Raw genomic sequence first — 20,273 nt, 5'->3', positions numbered from 1 at the left:
CTCACCAGCTCGTGGGGGCGGGGCCGCAGCTAGGCCTCATTTTATTCTTCGTACTGGGAGCTACCCCAGCCGGGGATGGATGAGTCGGCGAGGATGAGCGAGTCCGGCTGCTGGGGCCGCCCCCGCGAGCCTCCCAGCGAAGCTCAGCCCCCTTCGCTATCCCCGCACAACCGGGAGCCAGCAGTTTCCATGGGAACTGCAGCCAGGTCTGCGCGCCCAGAAGTAGCCTTCCCGGCACGAGCACAGTTTCCGATCCGACAGGAGCCAGGAGGAACACGCAGCTGGGCACAAGCCATCGGTCGGTGTGCCTGGGGTCGGCAGCGAGATCGCCGAAGCAAATCCAAATAGGGCCAGCCGGGGACCCGCATCGCCACCACCCAGACTGCGCGGGCCATTACGATTGGCCTTCCCTTTCCATCGGCGTGGCCGCGCTCTCGGCTACTCGCACTTCCATTGGCTCAATCTCGAAGGTATCTTCCATCAATTGGCCCTCTAGGGGGCCATCCTTGATTGGTTAAATTAGGCTTTCCTCCTTGGGTTTGGTGGCACTCTCAGACAGTCTGGAACCTAAAAGGGCGTGCAGGGACGAGGATAGAATTTAGGTTGCGACTCTCAAGTTAGGGGATTCGGGCTACCCCGCCCGCAGCGCCCTGGACCGGGCCGTCGGACCGCTGTCTGTGGTGCTGAAGCCTCACTCGAAGCGCCCCTAAGTGCTCTAGTGAGAACACCTCCTGTTCTCACTACCGCCCCGACAAAAACGTGCACTCGCGCTCCAAAGGAGACTGCGTTATCCCGTATCGCCTGAGAGAAAGGCCAGGTCCGCCCCCTAGTAGAGAGGGAGCGGGACTCCACAAGAGGATCAATCACGAGCCCCGGAAGCCAGAACATTCACATGGCAAAACCGTCCACCCGAAGTTTATGGGGTCTGAGAAGGGCCTGATGGTTTTCCGAGTCTGTAGGACACCAGCGGGGTTTGCCTAGAAGCCTGAGCCCCCAAGTTCTTCACTCCCTTTGGAGCAGGGCCCCTGACTGTGGTATGCCCATTCCCCACCCACTTTGAACTCTAGAGAACCTACCCTGCTCAAAATCCACAGGGTCCCAATTCTTTCTGCAGGCAGAAAAGGTCTTCAGCTACCCCCACCTTCCTCCATGTGGTTCTCCCAAATCTGGGAGGGACCCAGGAGACCCAGGCCTCTGTTCAGTGAAGTCCTGGTTCCTCGTGCCTCTACAGTCTTCTACGTGGACAGCACCTTCTAAAGGCAGTACAATCGAGCCATCATTACCTCCTCACCCTCTCTGCTTCTTCAGCTCCGGGTACTGGACAGAGGGGAACGCTTCCTGTCTTTCAGGCCAAAAGCCCGCCCAAGAAGGGGCGCCAACGCAGAAAGTAAGATCCGTGAGGGCAAAAGGGCCCGAATCTGGCAATTGGAGCCCCCAGGTTGTCTGTGCTTTCTGTGTGTGCGAAGTCCTGGCCAGCGCGCGCTCGCTTCCACCTGCCGCGCCGTCGGGCGCCGCGAGGAGGCGGGGCTCGGTTGCCGCAGCCAATAAGCGACGCCGGCGCTAGCAGCTGCTGCTATAAAGGGCTGGGGGCGGCGGCGGCGCGGCCCAGAGCGCGGAGCGCGCAGCGCGGGCCGGAGGGAGGGAGGGAGGGCGGGCGAGGGGAGAGGACTGAACACCGGGGACCGGTCCTGCAGGGCCGAGGGGCGGCGGCGAAAGACAGAGCGCCGAGATCTCTGTCGGGAAGCTCAACCTCCCCGGGCCCCGCGGGGCCGCGCAGGGGGCGTTCTCAATCCCGCGCCCGCTCCCTCTTTCCATCCCCTGCTGCCCGCAGGCCACCCCGGGGCCCGGTTATCCGCGCTCGCGTACCCGGGCTCGGGCCCGTCCCCGGCCCTCGAGGGAGCCGCTGCCCTCACCGAGACCTCTGCAGCGGCTGCACCAGAGGCCGCCCCGGCAGGACCCCGGCGTGAGCATCGAGCGCCCCCCAAAGAGTGCACGACCCCCGGAGCCGCCCTCAACACGGACCGCGCCCGCCGGGCACACAAGAATGGTCACTGTAGGTATTCCCTTGTCGCTGAGACGGAACCTAGTCGGAGAGGGTTTAGGCACAGGCTCCGAGGAGATGGGAGGGGGGGGTAGGACCAGGCCTAGCTAGGCCCGGGTGGGGGGGGTAGGACCGAGCCTCGGGGCCTAAGTGTGGGCAGAACCGCGCCCAGAGTGCTGGGGGCGCTTAGACTTTGGCTTGAGAGGCCTTAGGGAATCGACTGCGATTCGGGGGACATCCTACGGAGCCCTGGGGGCGGGATTGCCCCCCTTCAGAAGGCCTGATGGGGGAGGGGCCGCGGCGGCGGAGGATGCCTCCTCCATCCAGGCCCGGACTCAGCAGGCCTCCCAGGCAAACGCAGGGCCCCAGTCACTGTTGCTGGGCCAGGACCAGGCAGCAAGGAGTCCCCGAGAGCCCCAGGGAAGGGGTGGCGTCGGATCGCGCGCCCTGGGCCTCGACCGCGCCCGGGAGCCGGGCATCTCGTCCTCGAGCCCGTCGACCTTGCGGCAAGCGGGGAGGGGAGAGGAGGGGGCGCGCCCGGAGGCCCCGCGGGCCCGCCGCCACCGCCGCCGCGTCCCTTTGTTTCTCGGCGCTTCTTCGCGGGCCGTAGCCTCGCGCGGGCGCTTCAGGCTGCGGGGAGGGGGAGGGGAGAGAAGGGCCCGCGGGGGGGTTAGTGCTCCGCCGCTCCTGAGCCCCCGCCTCCAGGGGATGGGGAAAGGGGCTCAGGCAGATCCCCTAGGCGAGGTCAAGGCGCCCCACCCTGCCAGAGCTTAGGGCCGCGGGATGACCTTGAACGCGCCCGCCGGCCCGCCCGCCGGCGCCCGTCGCCCAGCGCCTGGTGCTTTCAGCAGCTGCCGAGCTGGTCAGCTCCCGAGCGCCCAGCCACGCCCGGCCACGCCCTTTCTTACCACGCCCCTGCCCCGCCCATCTAGACCCCGCCCCCGGGGCCCCAGGGGCCCGGCCTCGCCCGAGCCCTCGGATTTCCACTCCACTCGGCAGCCCGGGCGTATCCCGGGGGCGGGGCTGGCCAATTTTAGCCCCACCCCGGCTCCACCCCCGCCCCCGCCGCGCGACTCTGCTCCCCGCGCCGCCGAGCGTCCTTTGTCTGGTCCCAGCGCCCGGGCCTCCTTCTTTCGCTCTTTCTGTCTCTCATGTCTCTGCATGTGTGTCTCTGTACCCTATATCTCTTTATGGACCTCTTTTTCGAGTAGTAGCGAGCCTAATGGGGAGGGCGGGGGGATGTTCATCACTCCCTCCATACCTGGGCCTCTCCCCTTCCAGACCTTGAGACCCACTCACCTGGCTCTGAGAAAGGAGGCCTGAGAGAGGCCACCCTTTTCTGCTGTGTGATCTCAGGCCAGCTCCTTTCCCTCGCTATCTCACGCTCCTCACCCAGGTCTAGGAACACGAGTGAGGCCTCCTGAGGACCCTCAGCACCCCCAGAACAGCCCAGCATACATTGCTCTGATCTCTGCCCCCATTTGAAAAAGGGAAGCTGATGCACAAAGGGGGGAACGTGTGGTCAGAGGTCACACAAGGGCCTTGGATCTCTCGGAGTCCTGGTCACTCTGATGGAGAGTACTCAGGCAGAGACCCACCACGGAGACGGGCTGGGAGGAAGTCAGAGGATGAGTTGAGACAGTGAAGGCCCTGCATGAAGGGAGAAGGACCCAGAAGTAGGAGGCTCACTTAGCACCACGTGGTGGTCCAGCCTTACCATGCATAGCCACTCAATGCCCTATTGTCGTGGGTGCCCAAGCATCTGTCACTGTGACTAGGACCAGGGGCACAGCTGGAGGCCAAGGGGGTGTGACACAGCAAAATGATCTCAGGTGTGTTCACTGCAAAAATCCATATGTCAGATGTTTGTATGATGGTACAAGAGTTGGAGGAAGAGAGAGAGGGAAGGGGAGACAGAGAAGGGTTCAGTGGGGAAAGAAGGACGGAGGGGAAAGACTCAGACAGAGGAGAAGAGAAACAGGAAAAGTGTAGCAGAAAGAGGGAAAGACCCAGAGAAAGAGTCAGAGAGAGTGTGGGTGGGAAGGGGCGGGTAGTTTCCCACTTGCTCCATCTTTAATCTGCCTTCCTCCCTTCTGACTTCACCTCTCCATCCCTGTCCTGGGACAGCCCTCAGCCCTCGAAGTCTCTGTGATCCCTGTGTCATCCTGGGCCATGCATTTGCTGTGGGCTGAAGCCCGAGAGGGTGTGGCCTCCACCAATCCGATCCCCATTAGCAGCTCAGCCGGCTCAGCCTCAGAGGAAATGCGACACTGATCCCTTTAAGCACTGGCACAGATGTGAGGGAGATGGGGTGGGGGGAGGTTAAGACTAGCAGGCTGGGCTTCAAGATCCCTAGTGGGAACCCCCCAATCTCCTCTTAACCCCATCCAAGTTGAGAATAGCATTCAGGGAGGTGGAGAACCAGTAACCTTGGAGGCTCTAGGGTCATCAGATCAAGGAATCAAACCCAAAAATCATCCCTGCCACTTCCTTGTCATCCTGGGCAAGTCACAGTTTCCTTTCACCCTAAATTTCTCCATTTGAGAAATGGAGATGATCTCCAGCTTTCAGCATGATTGTGGAAAAGCAATGAAAATTATACATATTTGGTGCACGTAGTAGGGCTTCCAAAGCTGGAATCAGATGTGTCTTGCGTACTATGTCCTGCTTTTTTGGGCTTCCATAGACATCATCAACTGATCACAGAATTCTAGCTTGCTGAACCCAGACATAAATTCAGACTCCAGCTCTCCATACATGGGGAACCTCTGTGACATATTTTTAGTGGTCGGACAAAGGCCCAGAGAGGCAGCATGAGTGTCAGAGGACACACAGTGAGGAGGGTGGAAGCAGCAACTTGATGGCAGCTAGTAAATAACTTGTTGAGTTGAATAAGTAGACTTGGCCAACAGAGTAGGTTTAAACATAGTGATGCCCAAGGCTTGGTGTTGAGTGGGTGCTCGGCTTTGCTTTGTTATTATTATTATTACTATTATTATTGGCCATTTCACTAAGAGAGTGGGCTCTGGAGTCTAAACCCCAGATTTGAATTCTTGGTCCACTTTTTGCGTGCTACCCAAGCTTGTTTCAATCCCTTCTCCTTCAATGAGACTCAGCTTTCTCATCTGTCATCTGTTAAATGATGAAAAGAGCTTCATAACGTTCAATGTTGGGAGAACTGCCTGGGAATTTTCACATAGAGAATATTGTCTGACACATAGCAGGCCCTCAACTCATGGCTATGTTATTAGTAAAGTGTTATTTTAAGACCAGGATGCTGATGTGTGGAGTGTACGTTATTGCTTTCTTTCAGGAGCCTGTGGCAGACATTGCTAATCAACACAGTCTGTGTTCCTGGTGAGCCTGGATGTGGCTTCAGAATAATCTTCCAGGGAATTCCCCAGTGGTCCGGAGGTTAGGATTCCATGCTCTCTCTGCCGAGGGCCCAGGTTTAATCCCCCATCGGGGAACTAACATCCCATAAGCTTCATGGTGCAGCCAAAATTGGAAAAAAATAAAATCAAAGAATAATTCTCCAGGGAGATCTCTCAGACAGCCACTCCCAGCCAACTGGAGCTGCAGGGGAGTTGACCCTCTGACCCATTCTTTATATAAGAATAAATGATAAGGAAGCAGAAGCCCAAAGAAGAGCTAAGATTGTCCCTGAGGACATACAGCCATATGGTGGCAGAGCTGCCCCCAAGGTACTGGCCAGTCATTAAAAACAACTCTGAAGTCCAACATATCCAGGTTTGAAATCAAGTTCTCCATTTATATCATGCAGTGTCTCTGAATTCTTTCCCTCTGAATTCTTTCCATTGACATGGGAGGTGTCAATGGAGCAGGATGATTATTAATAGCAGGACTGGTGGAGAGGACAAGCCTGCTTCCACTTCCCATGACCGTGTATATGGCAGACATAGCCAACCGATCCCAGAATGCTTTCTAGCTGCACCCACGATTGGTTTTAGATTGTTCTCTGGTCACTATACTGGTAATTTGTTGGAGTTTTCAACAAAATGGGGCAGAGGTCCAGAAGTGTGAAGCAGCATACCTAAGGACACAACTGGAAAATGTGAGAGCCAGCACTAATCCTCGTTGGCAGTAGAAGTCAGAACTACAGACTTCTAATCATTAAAGCTCATGTGCAAATCCCTGTTTGACCATTTAGGGACTGCATGATCTTGGTAATTTTTTAAACATCTTTGAACCTCACTCTCCTCATCTGTTGTCTTAGTCAGCCCAGGCTGACTAAAATACCATTAACTGGGTGGCTTAAACAGTAGACATTTATTTCTCATAGTTTTGGAGGCTGAGAAGTCCAAGATCAAAGTGTGGGCTGATTTGGTTTCGTGGTGAGGGCCAGCTTCCTGGTTTGAAGATGGTTATGTTATCACTGTCTTCATACGGTGGAGAGAGATCATCTGTCCCTTTTTATAAGGCTCCATCCTCATGACCTAATTACCTCCCAAATTCCCCACCTCCAAATACGATCTCATTGGGGATAAGGGTTTCAACATATGAATTTGTAGGGACACAAGCATTTAGTCCATATGCATGCATACTAAGTCGCTTCATTCCTGTCCAACTCTTTGCAAATCTATGGACCGTAACCCATCAGGCTCCTCTGTCTGTGGGATTTTCCAGGCAAGAATACTGGAGTGGGTTGCCATGACCTCCTCCAGGTGATCTTCCCAACCCAGGGGTCAAATTGCCATCTCTTAGTCTCCTGTATTGGCAGGCAGATTCTTTACCACTAGCGCCCTCTGGAAAGCCCATTTAGCCCACAGTATCTCTCTCTCTCTCTTTTTTTTTTCCTGTAGCATCTCTTAAGCAGGCTTCCCAGGTGGCTCAGTGGTAAAGAACCTGCTTGCCAATGCAGGAGATGCAGGTTCAATCCCTGAGCCAGGAAGATTTCCTGGAAAAGGAAATGGCAACCCACTCCAGTTTTCTTTCTTGAGAAATCCCATGAACGGAGGAGCCTTGTAGGCTACAGTCCATGGGGTTCAAAAGAGTCAGATAAGACTTAGCACCTAAACATTTCTTAAGCTGAGGAAATAAAACCCTCTTCTTTTCAGAGTTGTGAATAAGAAAAAAAAAATGCCTGTAGAGGGCCTTTCTCTGTGCCTAGTACACAGTATGCCCAAAATTTGGGAACAACTATGGTATTATATTTTGAGGCAGGGATGACTGAGATGGTGTGAACCTACTGGCTCTTTCTAATTCTATCACCACAATAGACATTGCTAATCAATCACACAATGGTCTTTCCTCCTGAAACTGAATATGGCTTTAAATCCTTCTTAATTCATCCCTCTAGGAAGACTCTACCAATCTATTTGGGTTTCTAGGTGAGGGCAACCTATTCACCAGCTGTGCCATAGGAGAAAACCTAAGGAAATGCTGGCTACTTTCCTTTCTCATGCCCATGACAGACAATACCAACCAATCCCAGCACTGTTTCCTTCTGAGCCCAGATATGGCTTTAAAATTCTTCTCTACATGACTCTTAAGATAGCCATGGCTAATTTTTTGAATTTTCAGCAAAGTGAGTCAGAGGCCCCCAAGAGAATAAGGAGCACAAAACAAGGAGTAAGAGCTGGTTCCTGACTGATTGACTATCATAGAGACTGGTAGAGAGTGGTCTTCAGGTGTAGACAGGTCTGCATTTACATTCCAAATGCCACCACTGATATGCTCTGTGACTTCAGTAAGTTCCTTAACATCTCTGAGCCTCATATTCCTTGTCATAGCATAATTAACTTCTACTGAGCTGTTGCATGGATCAAAAAACATAGTGTCCGACTCCTTGTGACCCCATGGACTGTAGCCCACTAGGTTCCTCTGTCCATGAGATTCTCCAGGAAGAATACTGGAGTGGGTAGTATTCTACCCACAGTGCTGGGATTGGTTGGTATTGTCTGTCATGGGCATGAGAAGGGAAAGCAGCCAGCATTTCCTTAGGTCTTCTCCTATGGCACAGTTGGTGAATAGGTTGCCCTCACCTAGAAACCCAAATAGATTGGTAGAATCTTCCTTATATATGGACTTTTTCCGGGCAAAAGATCCCCTTCTCCAGAGGATCTTCCCAACCCAGGAGTTGAACCAGGGTTTCCTGCATTGCAGACAGATTATCTTTACCATCTGAGCCACCAGGGAAGCCTGTTCTTGAACATAGAGGTTAAAAATCCCAAACAAAGAACCATCAAAAGATATGGCAAATCAAATCAAGCAATGTATATAAACAAAACTGCAACATGACCAAGTTTAGTTTAGCTTAGGAAAGTTGACTAAATATTAGGAAATCAATTAATGCAATTCATGATAGTAATATAGTAAAGCAAAAAAATCATTTCAATAGATGTAGAAAAAGATAGTCAATAAAATTCAATATCCATTCCTTAAAAAAATATCTTGTTAGGATACTAGGAATAAAATTAAACATTCTTAACTTGATAAAGGTCATCTACCAAAAAACCTATAGTAAAGATCATATTTAGCTGTGAAATATTTAAAGCATTTCCTTTAATGTTTCAGGAATAAAAAAGCCACTATCACAAGGTAGCCCCTGCAATAAGACAAGAAAAGTAAATAATAGGTATAGATTGGTGATAAAGAAAAGTGTCATTATTTGCAGATGTTATTATGTTATACATAAAAAATCCAAAATGGCTCAGTGGAAAAACAGGTGGGGGGTGTAAATGCCTCGTGGGAAAATTATGCATGAAGCAAAAGAAATATTAACATATTTGGATAGGACTTGCCTTTGGTGAGAAGAGCAAAGTACAAGGTCAGGAATGGGATTATGAGGGTTTCAAAGCAAATTAAAAAGGTTGCAATTTTAAATCTGAATACCAAAGTATTCATTTCATTATTCTAAAAATGTAGATTGATTTTAGACAAACAGGCAAGCATACATGCAAATGGGCTCATATGGCATTTATATATGGACTTTTTCCACATAAAATCACACATAAAATGCTTTGCCCAGTGCTCAAGGAGCGGGAGGGGCTGTAAGAATAATACCGTATCCCCTCTGAATGTTCAAGCTTATGTCAGACATGACACATCTGTAACCACAAACCCTGGCGTGGGGACTGGGCCATGAGTGGGTGTGGCCTGTTGTCTCCAGCAGATACTCGGCGCCATGGAGTCTCAGGTGGCAGGGGGCCCGGCCGGCCCGGCCCTGCCCAACGGGCCACTCCTTGGTACAAACGGAGCCACTGATGACAGCAAGACCAACCTCATTGTCAACTACTTGCCCCAGAATATGACCCAGGATGAGTTCAAGAGTCTCTTCGGCAGCATTGGTGACATCGAGTCCTGCAAGCTGGTTCGGGACAAGATCACAGGTGTGGCTTCTGGCGGGTAGGGGTAGGGGACAGAGATGGTAGCCTGAGAAGTACATGTGTGGTGTGGAGCCAGAGGTGACCCCGGGTGGGAGGTGATGAGAGCAGGTGGGACCCTCCTGGGATCTGAGGTATGATGGGGAGCCAGGTGTGAGCCCAGGTAGGAGCAGGTGGGACCTTGGTAGAGTGTGAGGTGTGATGGGGAGATAGGTGCAACCCTAGGTGGGATACTGGAGGGGTCTGAGGTGTCCTGGGGATAGGGTGGTACAATGGCGGAATAAATAAGGGTGGAATCTTGGTTCTCATAACCATGGTGGGGGTGGTCAGCCTCTCAGGCCTGGGTCTGGGAGGACCCTGGCAGGTCATCGTCCTGGTCCTGCCTGCAGGGCAGAGCCTCGGCTACGGGTTTGTGAACTACTCTGACCCCAACGATGCAGACAAAGCCATCAACACCCTCAACGGCCTCAAACTGCAGACGAAGACCATCAAGGTCAGCGCCCTCGTTCCTGTGACTCCCCATCTTGGCTGTGCCCATTTCCTCTTTATTACCACCCACCTGAACTGACCCTTCCACTGCCACCCAACCCCTTCAGCCATACCCTCCCCACATGTCCATTCCCCCTATGGCCACCCATCCTCCCCCATGGCTCATCCCCTAAGGGGTTCAAATCATTCCCCAAAGGCTTTCTGGCTGGGGCCCCAGAGCCAATGACTCTGCCTCTGAATCTCAGTTTCCTCACCTATTGATGGGGAGATGATCAACCCTACATTCTCTGGCAACTCAAGGAGTCAGCCAGGCCCTGGAGGTACCCACCCCCTGAGCTGTAGGAGAGAGTGACCATGGTCTGGTGTGCAGCCCCCTCCCTGCCTTTGTCATGGAAATGGGGGAGGGGGGCCCATCTGCCATCTGGAGCCTAACTAGGGTCTGGGAGGGTGGGATTAGGGGTGGGCCCTTCCCCCACCTTTGTGCAATGCCCCTCCCCCCATGACCTCCCCTCTCAGCAGCTGCAGCTGGGACCCTGCGAGCCCAGGTTCCCTGGGAAGGCGGGGGTTGGGGGGCAGCAGGGGGCGGGAATCACCATGGAAACCCCCTCTCCGGGTTTGCCTGGGGGTGTCTGGGCTCCGCCCCACAAATCTGCTTCTGAATCCTGGGGGAGGGTAGGCTGGGGAGGATGCCCATCTGGCCCCCAGTTTGCCATAAAAACAGAGGTGCTGGAATCTCTTCCTCTCCCTGATGTGGAGGCTGACAATGGTCTGATGGGTCCCTCTATGGCCAAGTAGACCCAGAAGCCCCCAGGTTGTGAGGATGGACTCTAGTGATGAACTGTATGACCCAGAGGGCTACTGTATGCAGGTGATGTGGCATGTGTGTGTAATGTGTGGCACCCTAGGCTGTAAGACATGGTGTTTGTGGGACCCCGTGGCTATGTAAATGGCTGTTATCATGTGGGTCTGGCTGTTATAGACTCAGATTGTGTTATTATGTGTCTTGGGACATGGTATTTTTTTTGGTAGGTGCTTTGTGACACATTGCAACTCTGGCTGTGACCTGGTGGGGCTGCGTGGGTGTGTCTTGCTGTGACAGGGTGTTTGTGTGTTATGGTGAAATTGTGTGGGTGTGTCTACCTGTGCCCCATTCGGGGTGGAGTGTGTGTGACACTGAGGGCTTGTGCAGTGGTGTGACAGGTGTGTGGTTGGTTCTGTGATTCTTACTGTAATTACCCTGGAGTTCCATGAATGTGGCAATGGCCTTGTGTCACCCTCCTGGTGGTGTAGTCACCGGAGCTGTGCAATGGGTATCCCAGTGTGGCCCTGCGTGTGTGTGTGCCTGGGTGGCTGTGGTGTTTGGCTGGTCCTAACTAGGTGTTCCAGCAGGTTGTGCCCCAAATATTTCCAGCCATCCATCGTGTGCCAAGCCCTATCCTGGTCAAGGGTGTAGGAGGAGCCCAAACCCAGGTGAAGGACCTGGGTCAGCCCACGTCATGGAAGGATGGGAAAGGACCCTGAATGCCGACTCTGCCTTGGATGATCCCTGACCCCAAAACCCACCCAGGAGCGCAGCGTCCCTTCCCCTGTCCCCCAGCTCCAATCCATCAACAAGTCCTCGTCTCTAAAAAGGGCACAGCCCCGAGGGTGGGGAAGAGTGGAAGCCATCAAATATATTGCCATGAGTTTTCATTGTTATTACAGAAATAATAGTGGCTGTGGTGTTTGTCTTTTAGTTTTCTGGAGGACCCCAGGTGTGCACAATTGTATCAATTAGAATCCCGCTGCCCCTATCCCAGGAACAATATACTCTTGGCCCAATTTATTCATTTTGTTCATTTTTTAATTAGTGACTTCTAGTGAAGTAATATGCCCTCGCAACTCACCTCCCTAAACAAAAGCTGGACCCTTGACAATGACCTCCTCTACCCAGAGGTTAATTTACATGAAACAGAAAGATAGACATCAGCAGAAGTAATGGAGGAAGGAGCTTATCCTACCACCCCCTACCCCCAATAGCGTAGCTCACCCTGTTAGCGTTTGGGGGTGGGCCCTCTAGACCATGTTTCCAGGACATTGATAAACACACAATGAGATGGGGTCACACAATAGTCGCTGCTCTGTAAATGGACTTTTCTTTCCCCCACTTTACAATACTCACCACTGTTTCGGGGAAATAAATATACACGTCCACCATTTTTCAAACAGTTGCAGAGAGTTTCATTGTTGGGCTGGACCACAATTAACGAATCGAAGGGTCACAGGGAAATGTGTCTATTTCATAACTGAGAGAAGGGCCTTGAGAGAGAGGAACGGGGCTAAGGGTGGAGGACCAAATGTGGATGGGAAAGGACTGGGAGGATATTTCAAATGAGGCATGGAGGAGAAGAAAGGCGAGAAAGAGGGCTGGAAGCACAGGGAACAGCAAGTGCAGAGGCCCTGAGGGTGGAGCAAACCTAGTGTTTGGGGCACGTGGAGGGAGGCCTGTGTGCCTGGAATAGAGATGTTGAGGGGGACCATGGGCTGAAATGAGCGGGGGGGTGGTGATGGGCCAGGTCGTGCAAGGTCCTGTGGGCCATGAGAAGCACTTGAATTCTGAGGAAGGTGGGAGACCCAGAGGATTCCAAGCAGAGGGATGTGACCTGGTTCAGATGCTCACAGGTGCCCCCTGGCTGCTGTGGGAGGAACAGCCTGTGGGGGATGGTGGAGTGGAGCCTGGAACCAGGGCAGAGCCTGCTACACTGGTCTGGATGAGCAATGGGAGGAAAATGGGGAGAAGTATGTGGATTCTGGAGAAGGAGGAAGGTGGAGCCAATAGGATGATGGTGTTTAGACGTGGGTGTGATAGACACGTCGAGGACAACCCTAGGCTGGGGACCTGAGCACCTGGAACGACAGAAATGTCATTACTGAGCGAAGGCAAGTTGGGGTTGCTGAGTGTGACTCCCCACCATGAAGCCTCCTCACAGGACACCTGGAGGCAGGTATCACGCAGGTGTGCAGTTTGGGGACCAGTCCCAGTGCTGGCTCAGACATTTTGGAGCTGTCAGGATTGAGCTGAGGGCTAAAGATCTGAGTGACCCTGAGGGTGCCCAGTGTAGTAGGGAAGAGACAGGCTGGCAACCCAGATTGACTTTCCAAAGAAGTTAGATGTGTCGATGTTGACGGAACGTCCCGCCTGAGAACATGAGCTAGAAACGTGAAGGTCTCCAAGGTCCCCAGGGAGACACATGACCCCAGAGGTGCAGGTATTTGTCATCGCTCTATGCAGGCCGTGCCACGTTCATTATCTTGGTCACAGCCATGTCCCCTCTCACCACGCCCCAGTTGACTTCTGCCCACTGCCCATGGTGACTGACTACTCATGGTATTTATTGAGTAAACGGATGAGGGATGTCTGTCACCCAGAGGCAGTTTGGGTGTTGCCTCACTTTCCCTTCCTGTGAAATGGGTCTTGCCCTCAGCCCTGTCTGCCTGACCCGCTCCCCCAGGTATCCTATGCCAGACCCAGCTCTGCCTCTATTCGAGATGCGAACCTGTACGTCAGCGGGCTCCCCAAGACCATGAGCCAGAAAGAGATGGAGCAGCTCTTCTCCCAGTACGGCCGCATCATCACTTCTCGCATCCTGGTGGACCAGGTCACAGGTCAGGCTGCCGGGGAGGGCTCACCTGACAGGGGCACGCAGGTCAGAGACACCCAGGTGGGACCAGAGTGGAGAAACAGATAGCAGCGAGGAGGGGGGTGTGGTCACACAGGAGGGGGCAGGGTCCCCATGAAGCCCTCGCGCCCCACTGCAGGTGTCTCTCGGGGTGTGGGATTCATCCGCTTTGACAAGAGGATCGAAGCCGAGGAGGCCATCAAAGGACTGAACGGGCAGAAGCCACTGGGTGCGGCTGAGCCCATCACGGTCAAGTTTGCCAACAACCCGAGTCAGAAGACGGGCCAGGCCCTGCTCACCCACCTCTACCAGTCCTCCGCCCGGCGCTACGCAGGCCCCCTGCACCATCAGACACAGCGCTTCCGGTGAGCCCTCTGCTGCTCCCTGCCCCCTAGATACCCCAGACCCCCAGAACCGGGTGCCCTCGGCTTGCAGGTGACCTCCTCGAACCCCGTTCCTGCAGAGTGGAGAGACACCAGGACGGTGCCCACACTCTGGGGCTGCTGAAGGCAGAAAAGAGGAAATGTGGAGGCCTGTCATGTGTTGAGGCCAGGCCCCTGTACACAGCAGGCACTCAATGTGCACAGGCCACTATGAGTATTATCATTGGCGTCAAGAGTTCTAGACCCACCCAATCGGGTCAGCCCCAGCTGCCCCCTCCCTTGGGCACGTGGCTCCAGCTGGCGGTTCCACAGGTGCAGGCCACAGAGTGCTCCCTGGGGGGCAGGCACCCTTACTTTTTCTGCTCAGTGATGCCATGAGATCAGAGCCCATCTTGTCCCCTGAGGGACAGAGGGTCCCCAGGGACCCTGAGGCTCAGAGAGGCCATGTCACTTTCCTGACCCAGGCACTTTGGAGAAGAGACTTGAAACTTCCCTTCTAGGGACCCAAGAGCTGGAGTTGGGGGCAGGTGTGTGGGGGGGTGCGGGAGAGCTAGACTGGGTGTCTGGTGTGGGAGGGCGAGGATGCCAGTGAAGAGTGGGTAGCGGCAGGACAGGCAAGAGGCGGTGCCCGAGTAAGTGACCACGGTTCCGTGCCAGGCGGTGTCCAGCCGGGCGGGGAGCAGGCGGGCGGGGGCAGGGCCGGCGGCACTGCTGGACTGCTGGGTGGGGGCGGGGAGGGCAGGCTGGCTGCCCAGTGTCACAGCCAGGGGGTGTGTCCAGAAGCCACCAGTGACCACCCCTTCTGCCTCCACAGGCTGGACAATTTGCTCAACATGGCCTACGGAGTCAAGAGGTAAGAGTGCCCCTGCCCCACTGCCCCCAGCCCCTCAGTATTCCCTCCTGGGACCTTTGCCCTGATGGAACCCTCCCCCACCTCACCCCCAGGACTGCCCATGTATGGGCATAGTGTGGCCATCAAGAGATCTGGGGGATATTGAGTCTGCTAAGTGCCTAGAAAGGACTACTATGAAATTTGGACCCAAAGGGCCTATCTGTGGCCTTCTCCATTCCACTGAAAGGCAGGCAGGGTTGCCCGGGTCACGACTGTGCCCCCACTGGCCACTGTTGGTCATCTTTGCTGAGGGTCACGGGATGCCCCCTTTCCACCTCTTAGCTGGCGAGGAACCTTGAGGCCCCTGCTACACTGTACACATCCCTGACCCTCTGAAGGTCCCTGTGTCTATAGCATCAAGAGCTACTGAGCACATGCTGAGTGCCAGGAGCATGGCTTGAGGCTGGGGACCCAACGTGGCCCAGTCAGACTTGGCCCTGGTGGCCCTGGTGGAAATGGAATGACACTGAGCTTGATGCTTGGCACACAGTGCGGGCTCGCTCAGTAAAAGGCAGCAGCTCTTATGATTATTGTTAATATTATTACTTATTTCAGTCCTTTGGGGAAGGAGACAGATGAACAGTGATCTGGGAGGTGAAGAGGGTAGGAGACAGGTTGATGGGCATCCAATAGGGACATCACTCAGGGCCAGAAGAGAATCAGGGTTCCTGGCAGCAGAGATGGCTTTGCAAAGTCCAAGAGGAGAGAGTGAGCCCAGCAATCATACAAACAGCTAAGGCCCTTGGTGTCCTGGGTCCTGAGGTGCTCAGAAAGACAGGGAGCCAGCGCGGAACGTGGTGAAGCCAACTCTGGCCCTTCCTCTGTTCTTTCACTCCACACACCCCTCCAGAGGGCCGACTGGTGCTGGGAGCTGTTCTAGGCCTGGGCGCCGAGGGAACAGAACCTTGCAGGGAAGGTGGAGCTGAGAATAAATATCCGATTTAAATAGGAAAAGGCCCGGGGTCTTCCCTGGTGGTCCAGTGGTTAAGACTCTGAGTTTCCACTGCAGAGGGAGCAGGTTCAATCCCTGGTTGGGGAACTAAAATCCTGCATGCCTCGAGCCAAAAAAAAACCCCAAAACATACATATGTACATGTGTGCCTGCTAAGTCACTTCAGTTATGTCCGACTCTTAGCAACCCCCTGGCCTGTAGCCCGCCAGGCTCCTCTGTCCATGGGATTCTCCAGATAAGAATACTGGAGTGGGTTGCCATGCCCTCCTCCAGGGGATCTTCCCGACCCAGGGATAGAACCCAGGTCTCTTACGTCCCCTGCATTGGCAGGTGGGTTCTTTACTACTAGCACCACCTGGGAAGCCCACATATGTACATATGTATGTACATAAGTAGGAAAAGGCTGGAGAGGGCCAGAGGGAGGAGATGACCACTGTATGAGTCAGAGGAAGCCACCCCAGGAGGTGACATCTGAGCTGAGACCTGAATAACCAGCAGGGGACACTTAAAGGCCACACTCGCACCCTGGTTCCAGCACTGCCCTTCCGGGTGGGCCTCCTCCTGGCAGGATGGCCAGTGTGGCAAAAGAGGCGGCATTGCCAAGGGTGAGGTCAGGGTGGTGTCTGAGTGGGTGGTGAGGACAGGAATTGGGTGGGAACAAATGCCAAGGGGAGAGTGGTAGCCAGGCGAGGGGAAGGGGTCAGGGATCAACAGGGCTGAGGACCAGGTGGGGTCCAAGGTCATGGGCTCAGGAGGTGGGTTGGGGCTCAGGAAAGGATCATGGGTGAGGACCTAACGTTTAGAGAGGGTCAGAGGTCAGGACAGGGCTTCAGGTCAGGATGGAGATGGGGGGCCTAGGGTCTCAGAGTGGCTCAGAGTATGAGGTTTAAGGTGGATGGGGTCTCAGATGGAGGTCACGGGGCCAGTGCAGGGGTCACACAGTCCTGAGATCACTGCACAATCAGAGGTCAAGACGGGGTCAGGGGGCATGCCGGGGGTCAGGGCAGAGCCCGCGTGACCCCCAAAGTAGTCCCCTGTCGCTCATCGCCAGGTTCTCACCCATCGCCATCGATGGCATGAGCGGCCTTGCGGGCGTGGGCCTGTCGGGGGGTGCAGCGGGCGCTGGCTGGTGCATCTTCGTGTACAACCTGTCTCCGGAAGCGGACGAGAGCGTTCTGTGGCAGCTGTTCGGGCCCTTCGGGGCAGTCACCAACGTCAAGGTCATCCGTGACTTCACCACCAACAAGTGCAAGGGCTTCGGCTTCGTCACCATGACCAACTACGATGAGGCGGCCATGGCCATCGCCAGCCTCAATGGCTACCGCCTGGGCGAGCGCGTGCTGCAGGTGTCCTTCAAGACCAGCAAACAGCACAAGGCCTGAGGCGCCGCCGCCCTCCCCACCCTCCCCGGGCAGCAGAGACAGAGAGAGAGAGAGAGAGAGACAGGGGGCCCGAGAGAGACAGCGCAGGCAGACCACGGACGGCACGAGGGCCCTGCGTCCCTGCAGAAGCCACAGGGTGAGCACTCGGTGGGAGGGTCTGCAGGGAATGGGGGGTGCCTGGGGGGGCCCCCTCCCCCATCCTAATGCCCCTCCCCCCTAGGCTGGGCTGTTCACTCTCTCGTCTTGGTTTCGTTCATGGTGAAGGTTTTTGTTTCCTTTTTCGGCTAAAATGAAAGCAGAGATGTGCCCCTAGCCCACCCCTCAACCACCTTCCACGGATGGCTTGGGGTGGGGGGTATTGGGGGTGCCCTCTCAGGCCCCCTTGCCCAGGCCTCCCCAGTTACGTAGGTGAGCCTGAGAGGGGGGGTACAGGTTTAAAAATCCCCAAAAAAGTGAAACATGAGAGGGGTGTGGTCAGCCCTGGCCCAGAGCCCCCTGGTGTGGAATGTGAGGAGCAGGGGGAGGGGCTGGAAACAGAGACAAAATGAAAAAAAAAAAGGGGGGGTGGGAGGGGAAGAAAAACTCTATTTTTGTAAAAAGGGAAAAAAGACCTCGTGGAGAATTTTTACTGGGGATTCTTGAACTTGAAAAAAAAAAACCACAAAAAAGACAAAAAAAAATATTTTGGCAGGTTATGTTTACCAACTGGGGCAGGGACAGGGAGCAGGGCTTAGGAGCTGAGGGTCCATGGGGCCACACAGAGAAACACAGCCACGCAAAGATACACAGGGGCAGGCACATGTACACACCGTCCAGGGACACACACAGCAGCACAGAGGGACCCAGAGACACGCCTCAGGAAAACTCCTTGGCCCAATAAACATGGAAGAGCAAAGTATGGGGCTACACACGCATGGCCCTGGTGGACTCGGACGTGGACAAATGTGGCCAAGGGCAGAAGTGGCCACAGGTGGGTGTGGCCAAGGACAAATGTGGACACGTGAACATGGGAACATTACCCCACGTGCACGTGGCCATGTGGAGACAGATTCATTTGGACATAAATCTAGACACCCAGGCATGGAGACACATAGTCACAACACCCAGAGACACACAGACATGCCCACAGCATCGTTCAGGCCCAGGTGAGCAGTCACAGCCCAGACCCCAGCCCAGTCCATAGCCCACTTCCTAGCAACGCCGGCCGGCCCCACCCCCTCCACACACTTCGGCCCCAACGGCCCCGCCCCAGGTTCTCTGCAGAGATCTCTCCTGGCTCCTCAGTGGTCCCTGCTGCCCACGATCACAGGCGTGCACACACAGCGTCCATGCATCCAGACACAGGATACCTCGTTACCCTTTTGGCATCATGGTGGGCTGGAGGCAGCCCCCCCCCACAACACTTGAGGCCAAAGGAACCCCCACCCCCGACCCTGGGGCTGAGCCTCCCTGGGCCAAGGCCCTGGCCCACAAGGCCAAGGGGGGGAGGCTGGGCCCTGAGCCTCCCCGCTCAACAGCCTCCCCCAGCAGCAAGCGCCCACCACTCTCCTGGACAGGCCCAGGGTGGACTGGCCCAGGGGCCCAGCCCTACCTTCTCTTCCCACTTGTCACCCCCTTTCAGTTTGTTGGGTTTTTCTGTCTTTCCAGATCAGTGAGGGCAGTGGACGCAGCCCCCATCCCAAGCTCCAGCCTCGGCTTCTGTCTGGACTTTTCCATCCCCCTAGTTTTCATTCTTTGTTTAAAAAAAAAAAAAATCCAACAGAAGCCAAAGGCCGGAGCCCCCGGGAGCCCTCGCAGCCCCTCACCCCCACAGTGGGCCCAGTCAGAACCGAGAATGGCAAACCCCAGTTTCAGCCCCTCCTCCGGTGTCCCTGCGTTTGGTGTCTGGCCTTGGCCCCATCTGACTGCCCAGCTCTCTCTCCCCCACCCCCTCCCGGTGTTGTTATTAAACGTCTGTGGAGCTTCTGCTGCAAGGAACAAAAAGAAAAAAAAAATCAAAAAAGCGACAAAAAAAACAAACAGAAGAGGAAAAAAGCGACAAAAAAAAAAAAGGAAGAGAAAAAAAACCACACACACAGAAGAGATTTAAAAAAAAAGAAAAAAAAAAGACATAAACTGGCACCAGTTAACTTTCTTGTACTTTTTTGCCGAATTGAGCTTCTTGTAGTTTTAACTTATTGCTATGTTAACTATTTATCCTTGTTGCCCTGTAAGGACATTTGTGTATATTTCTGTTCCTTCATCCAGTTTGCAAGTTTAAAGGAACCACGATGTTCTCTTTGTTTCTTTTAAGTTTTGCCGAGACGTGGTTATGCCTAATTTATTTATAAAAGGGGAAGTGGAATCATTAAAGTAATAATAATTATTAATAACAGTAATGGTAGCCGAGCGGCGCCCCGTGGGGGGGCCTGTGCTCTGCAGGGCGGTCCCTGCAGCCAGCGACGTCCGGGGTCTTTAATGGGATTATTTTTGCTCGTCTTGAGAATTTTTTCAGTCCTATTTAGCTGGTGAAACCCTAGCTTGTTCTTGATACACGAACCTATTTATTCTTGTGGTTTTTAAGTCCTCCCCAACCTCCCCGCTCCCCTCCAGCAGGGCAGGCCCCCCAGCGGGTCCATCCCTCTCCCTCTGTTTTCTTGGGGCTTTCTCCCCTCTGCTGTCCGCCCGCAGCAACGCGTGTCCACACGTGGACAGCGTGGCGGAGGCATCTGTGAGCAATAAGGGCTGGGTTTGTCCCCCACCCTGGGGGAGGCCGGGTTCCAGAGAGGGGGCAACTCCCCACACCCCCTCAACTGAGGCCCTGGGCCCCTGCCACCCCCAACTGGGAGGGGACTCCTTTTTCTAAAACACAGAACTCAGCCCAGCCAGCCAGGCCCCCTTCCTGGAGGCCAGCCCCTCACCCCAGGGGAGGTGGGGCCTGGGGTCTTCCGCATCCCTGCGTGGGGCAGGGGCAGGGCCCGTGGGAAAGGGGCTCAGGCCCTCCAGCCCTCCCCTCATCCTGTTATTTATTTGGATGGTTTCAAATCAAGACAGAGTCCATGTTGGAGGTGATAAAGAACTGTTAAAAAAAAAAAAAAGACAAAAAAAAACCCAAAACCCAACAAGAACACTTTGCGTTGAGTTTAGACA

At 54.6% G+C, this 20,273-nt stretch overlaps 1 protein-coding gene across 9 annotated transcripts; it reads left to right on the top strand.

Annotated features, from left to right (window-relative positions):
• The first annotated feature begins 1,607 nt into the window (after nt 1–1,607).
• Nucleotides 1,608–19,273, top strand: ELAVL3 (ELAV like RNA binding protein 3). 9 transcript variants are annotated; one of them, XR_014056194.1, is made up of 8 exons: nt 1,608–2,053; nt 9,174–9,393; nt 9,777–9,880; nt 13,368–13,521; nt 13,675–13,900; nt 14,733–14,771; nt 16,793–17,280; nt 18,792–19,273. XR_014056194.1 is itself a non-coding variant. In XM_081498516.1 (8 exons), the coding sequence occupies exons 3-8, from the start codon at nt 9,189–9,191 to the stop codon at nt 17,142–17,144; spliced, it is 1,080 nt and encodes a 359-aa protein (XP_081354642.1). In that variant the 5' UTR covers nt 1,608–2,053; nt 5,355–5,455; nt 9,177–9,188; the 3' UTR covers nt 17,145–17,404. The 9 variants fall into 9 exon arrangements, 5 of the variants coding, with proteins under 5 accessions (XP_081354642.1, XP_081354641.1, XP_081354638.1 ...); XR_014056196.1 differs by having other exon boundaries at nt 9,177–9,393; nt 18,792–19,210; XR_014056197.1 differs by having other exon boundaries at nt 16,814–17,280; nt 18,792–19,195.
• Nucleotides 19,274–20,273: the final 1,000 nt, after the last annotated feature.

Source organism: Giraffa tippelskirchi, chromosome 6 (genome assembly GCF_054371585.1).
Source record: "Giraffa tippelskirchi isolate mGirTip1 chromosome 6, T2T-mGirTip1v1.2.pri, whole genome shotgun sequence".
Taxonomy (NCBI): Eukaryota; Metazoa; Chordata; class Mammalia; order Artiodactyla; family Giraffidae; genus Giraffa; species Giraffa tippelskirchi.
The sequence above is the reverse complement of the archived record's forward strand: the minus strand, read 5'-3'. Positions and strand labels throughout refer to the sequence as shown.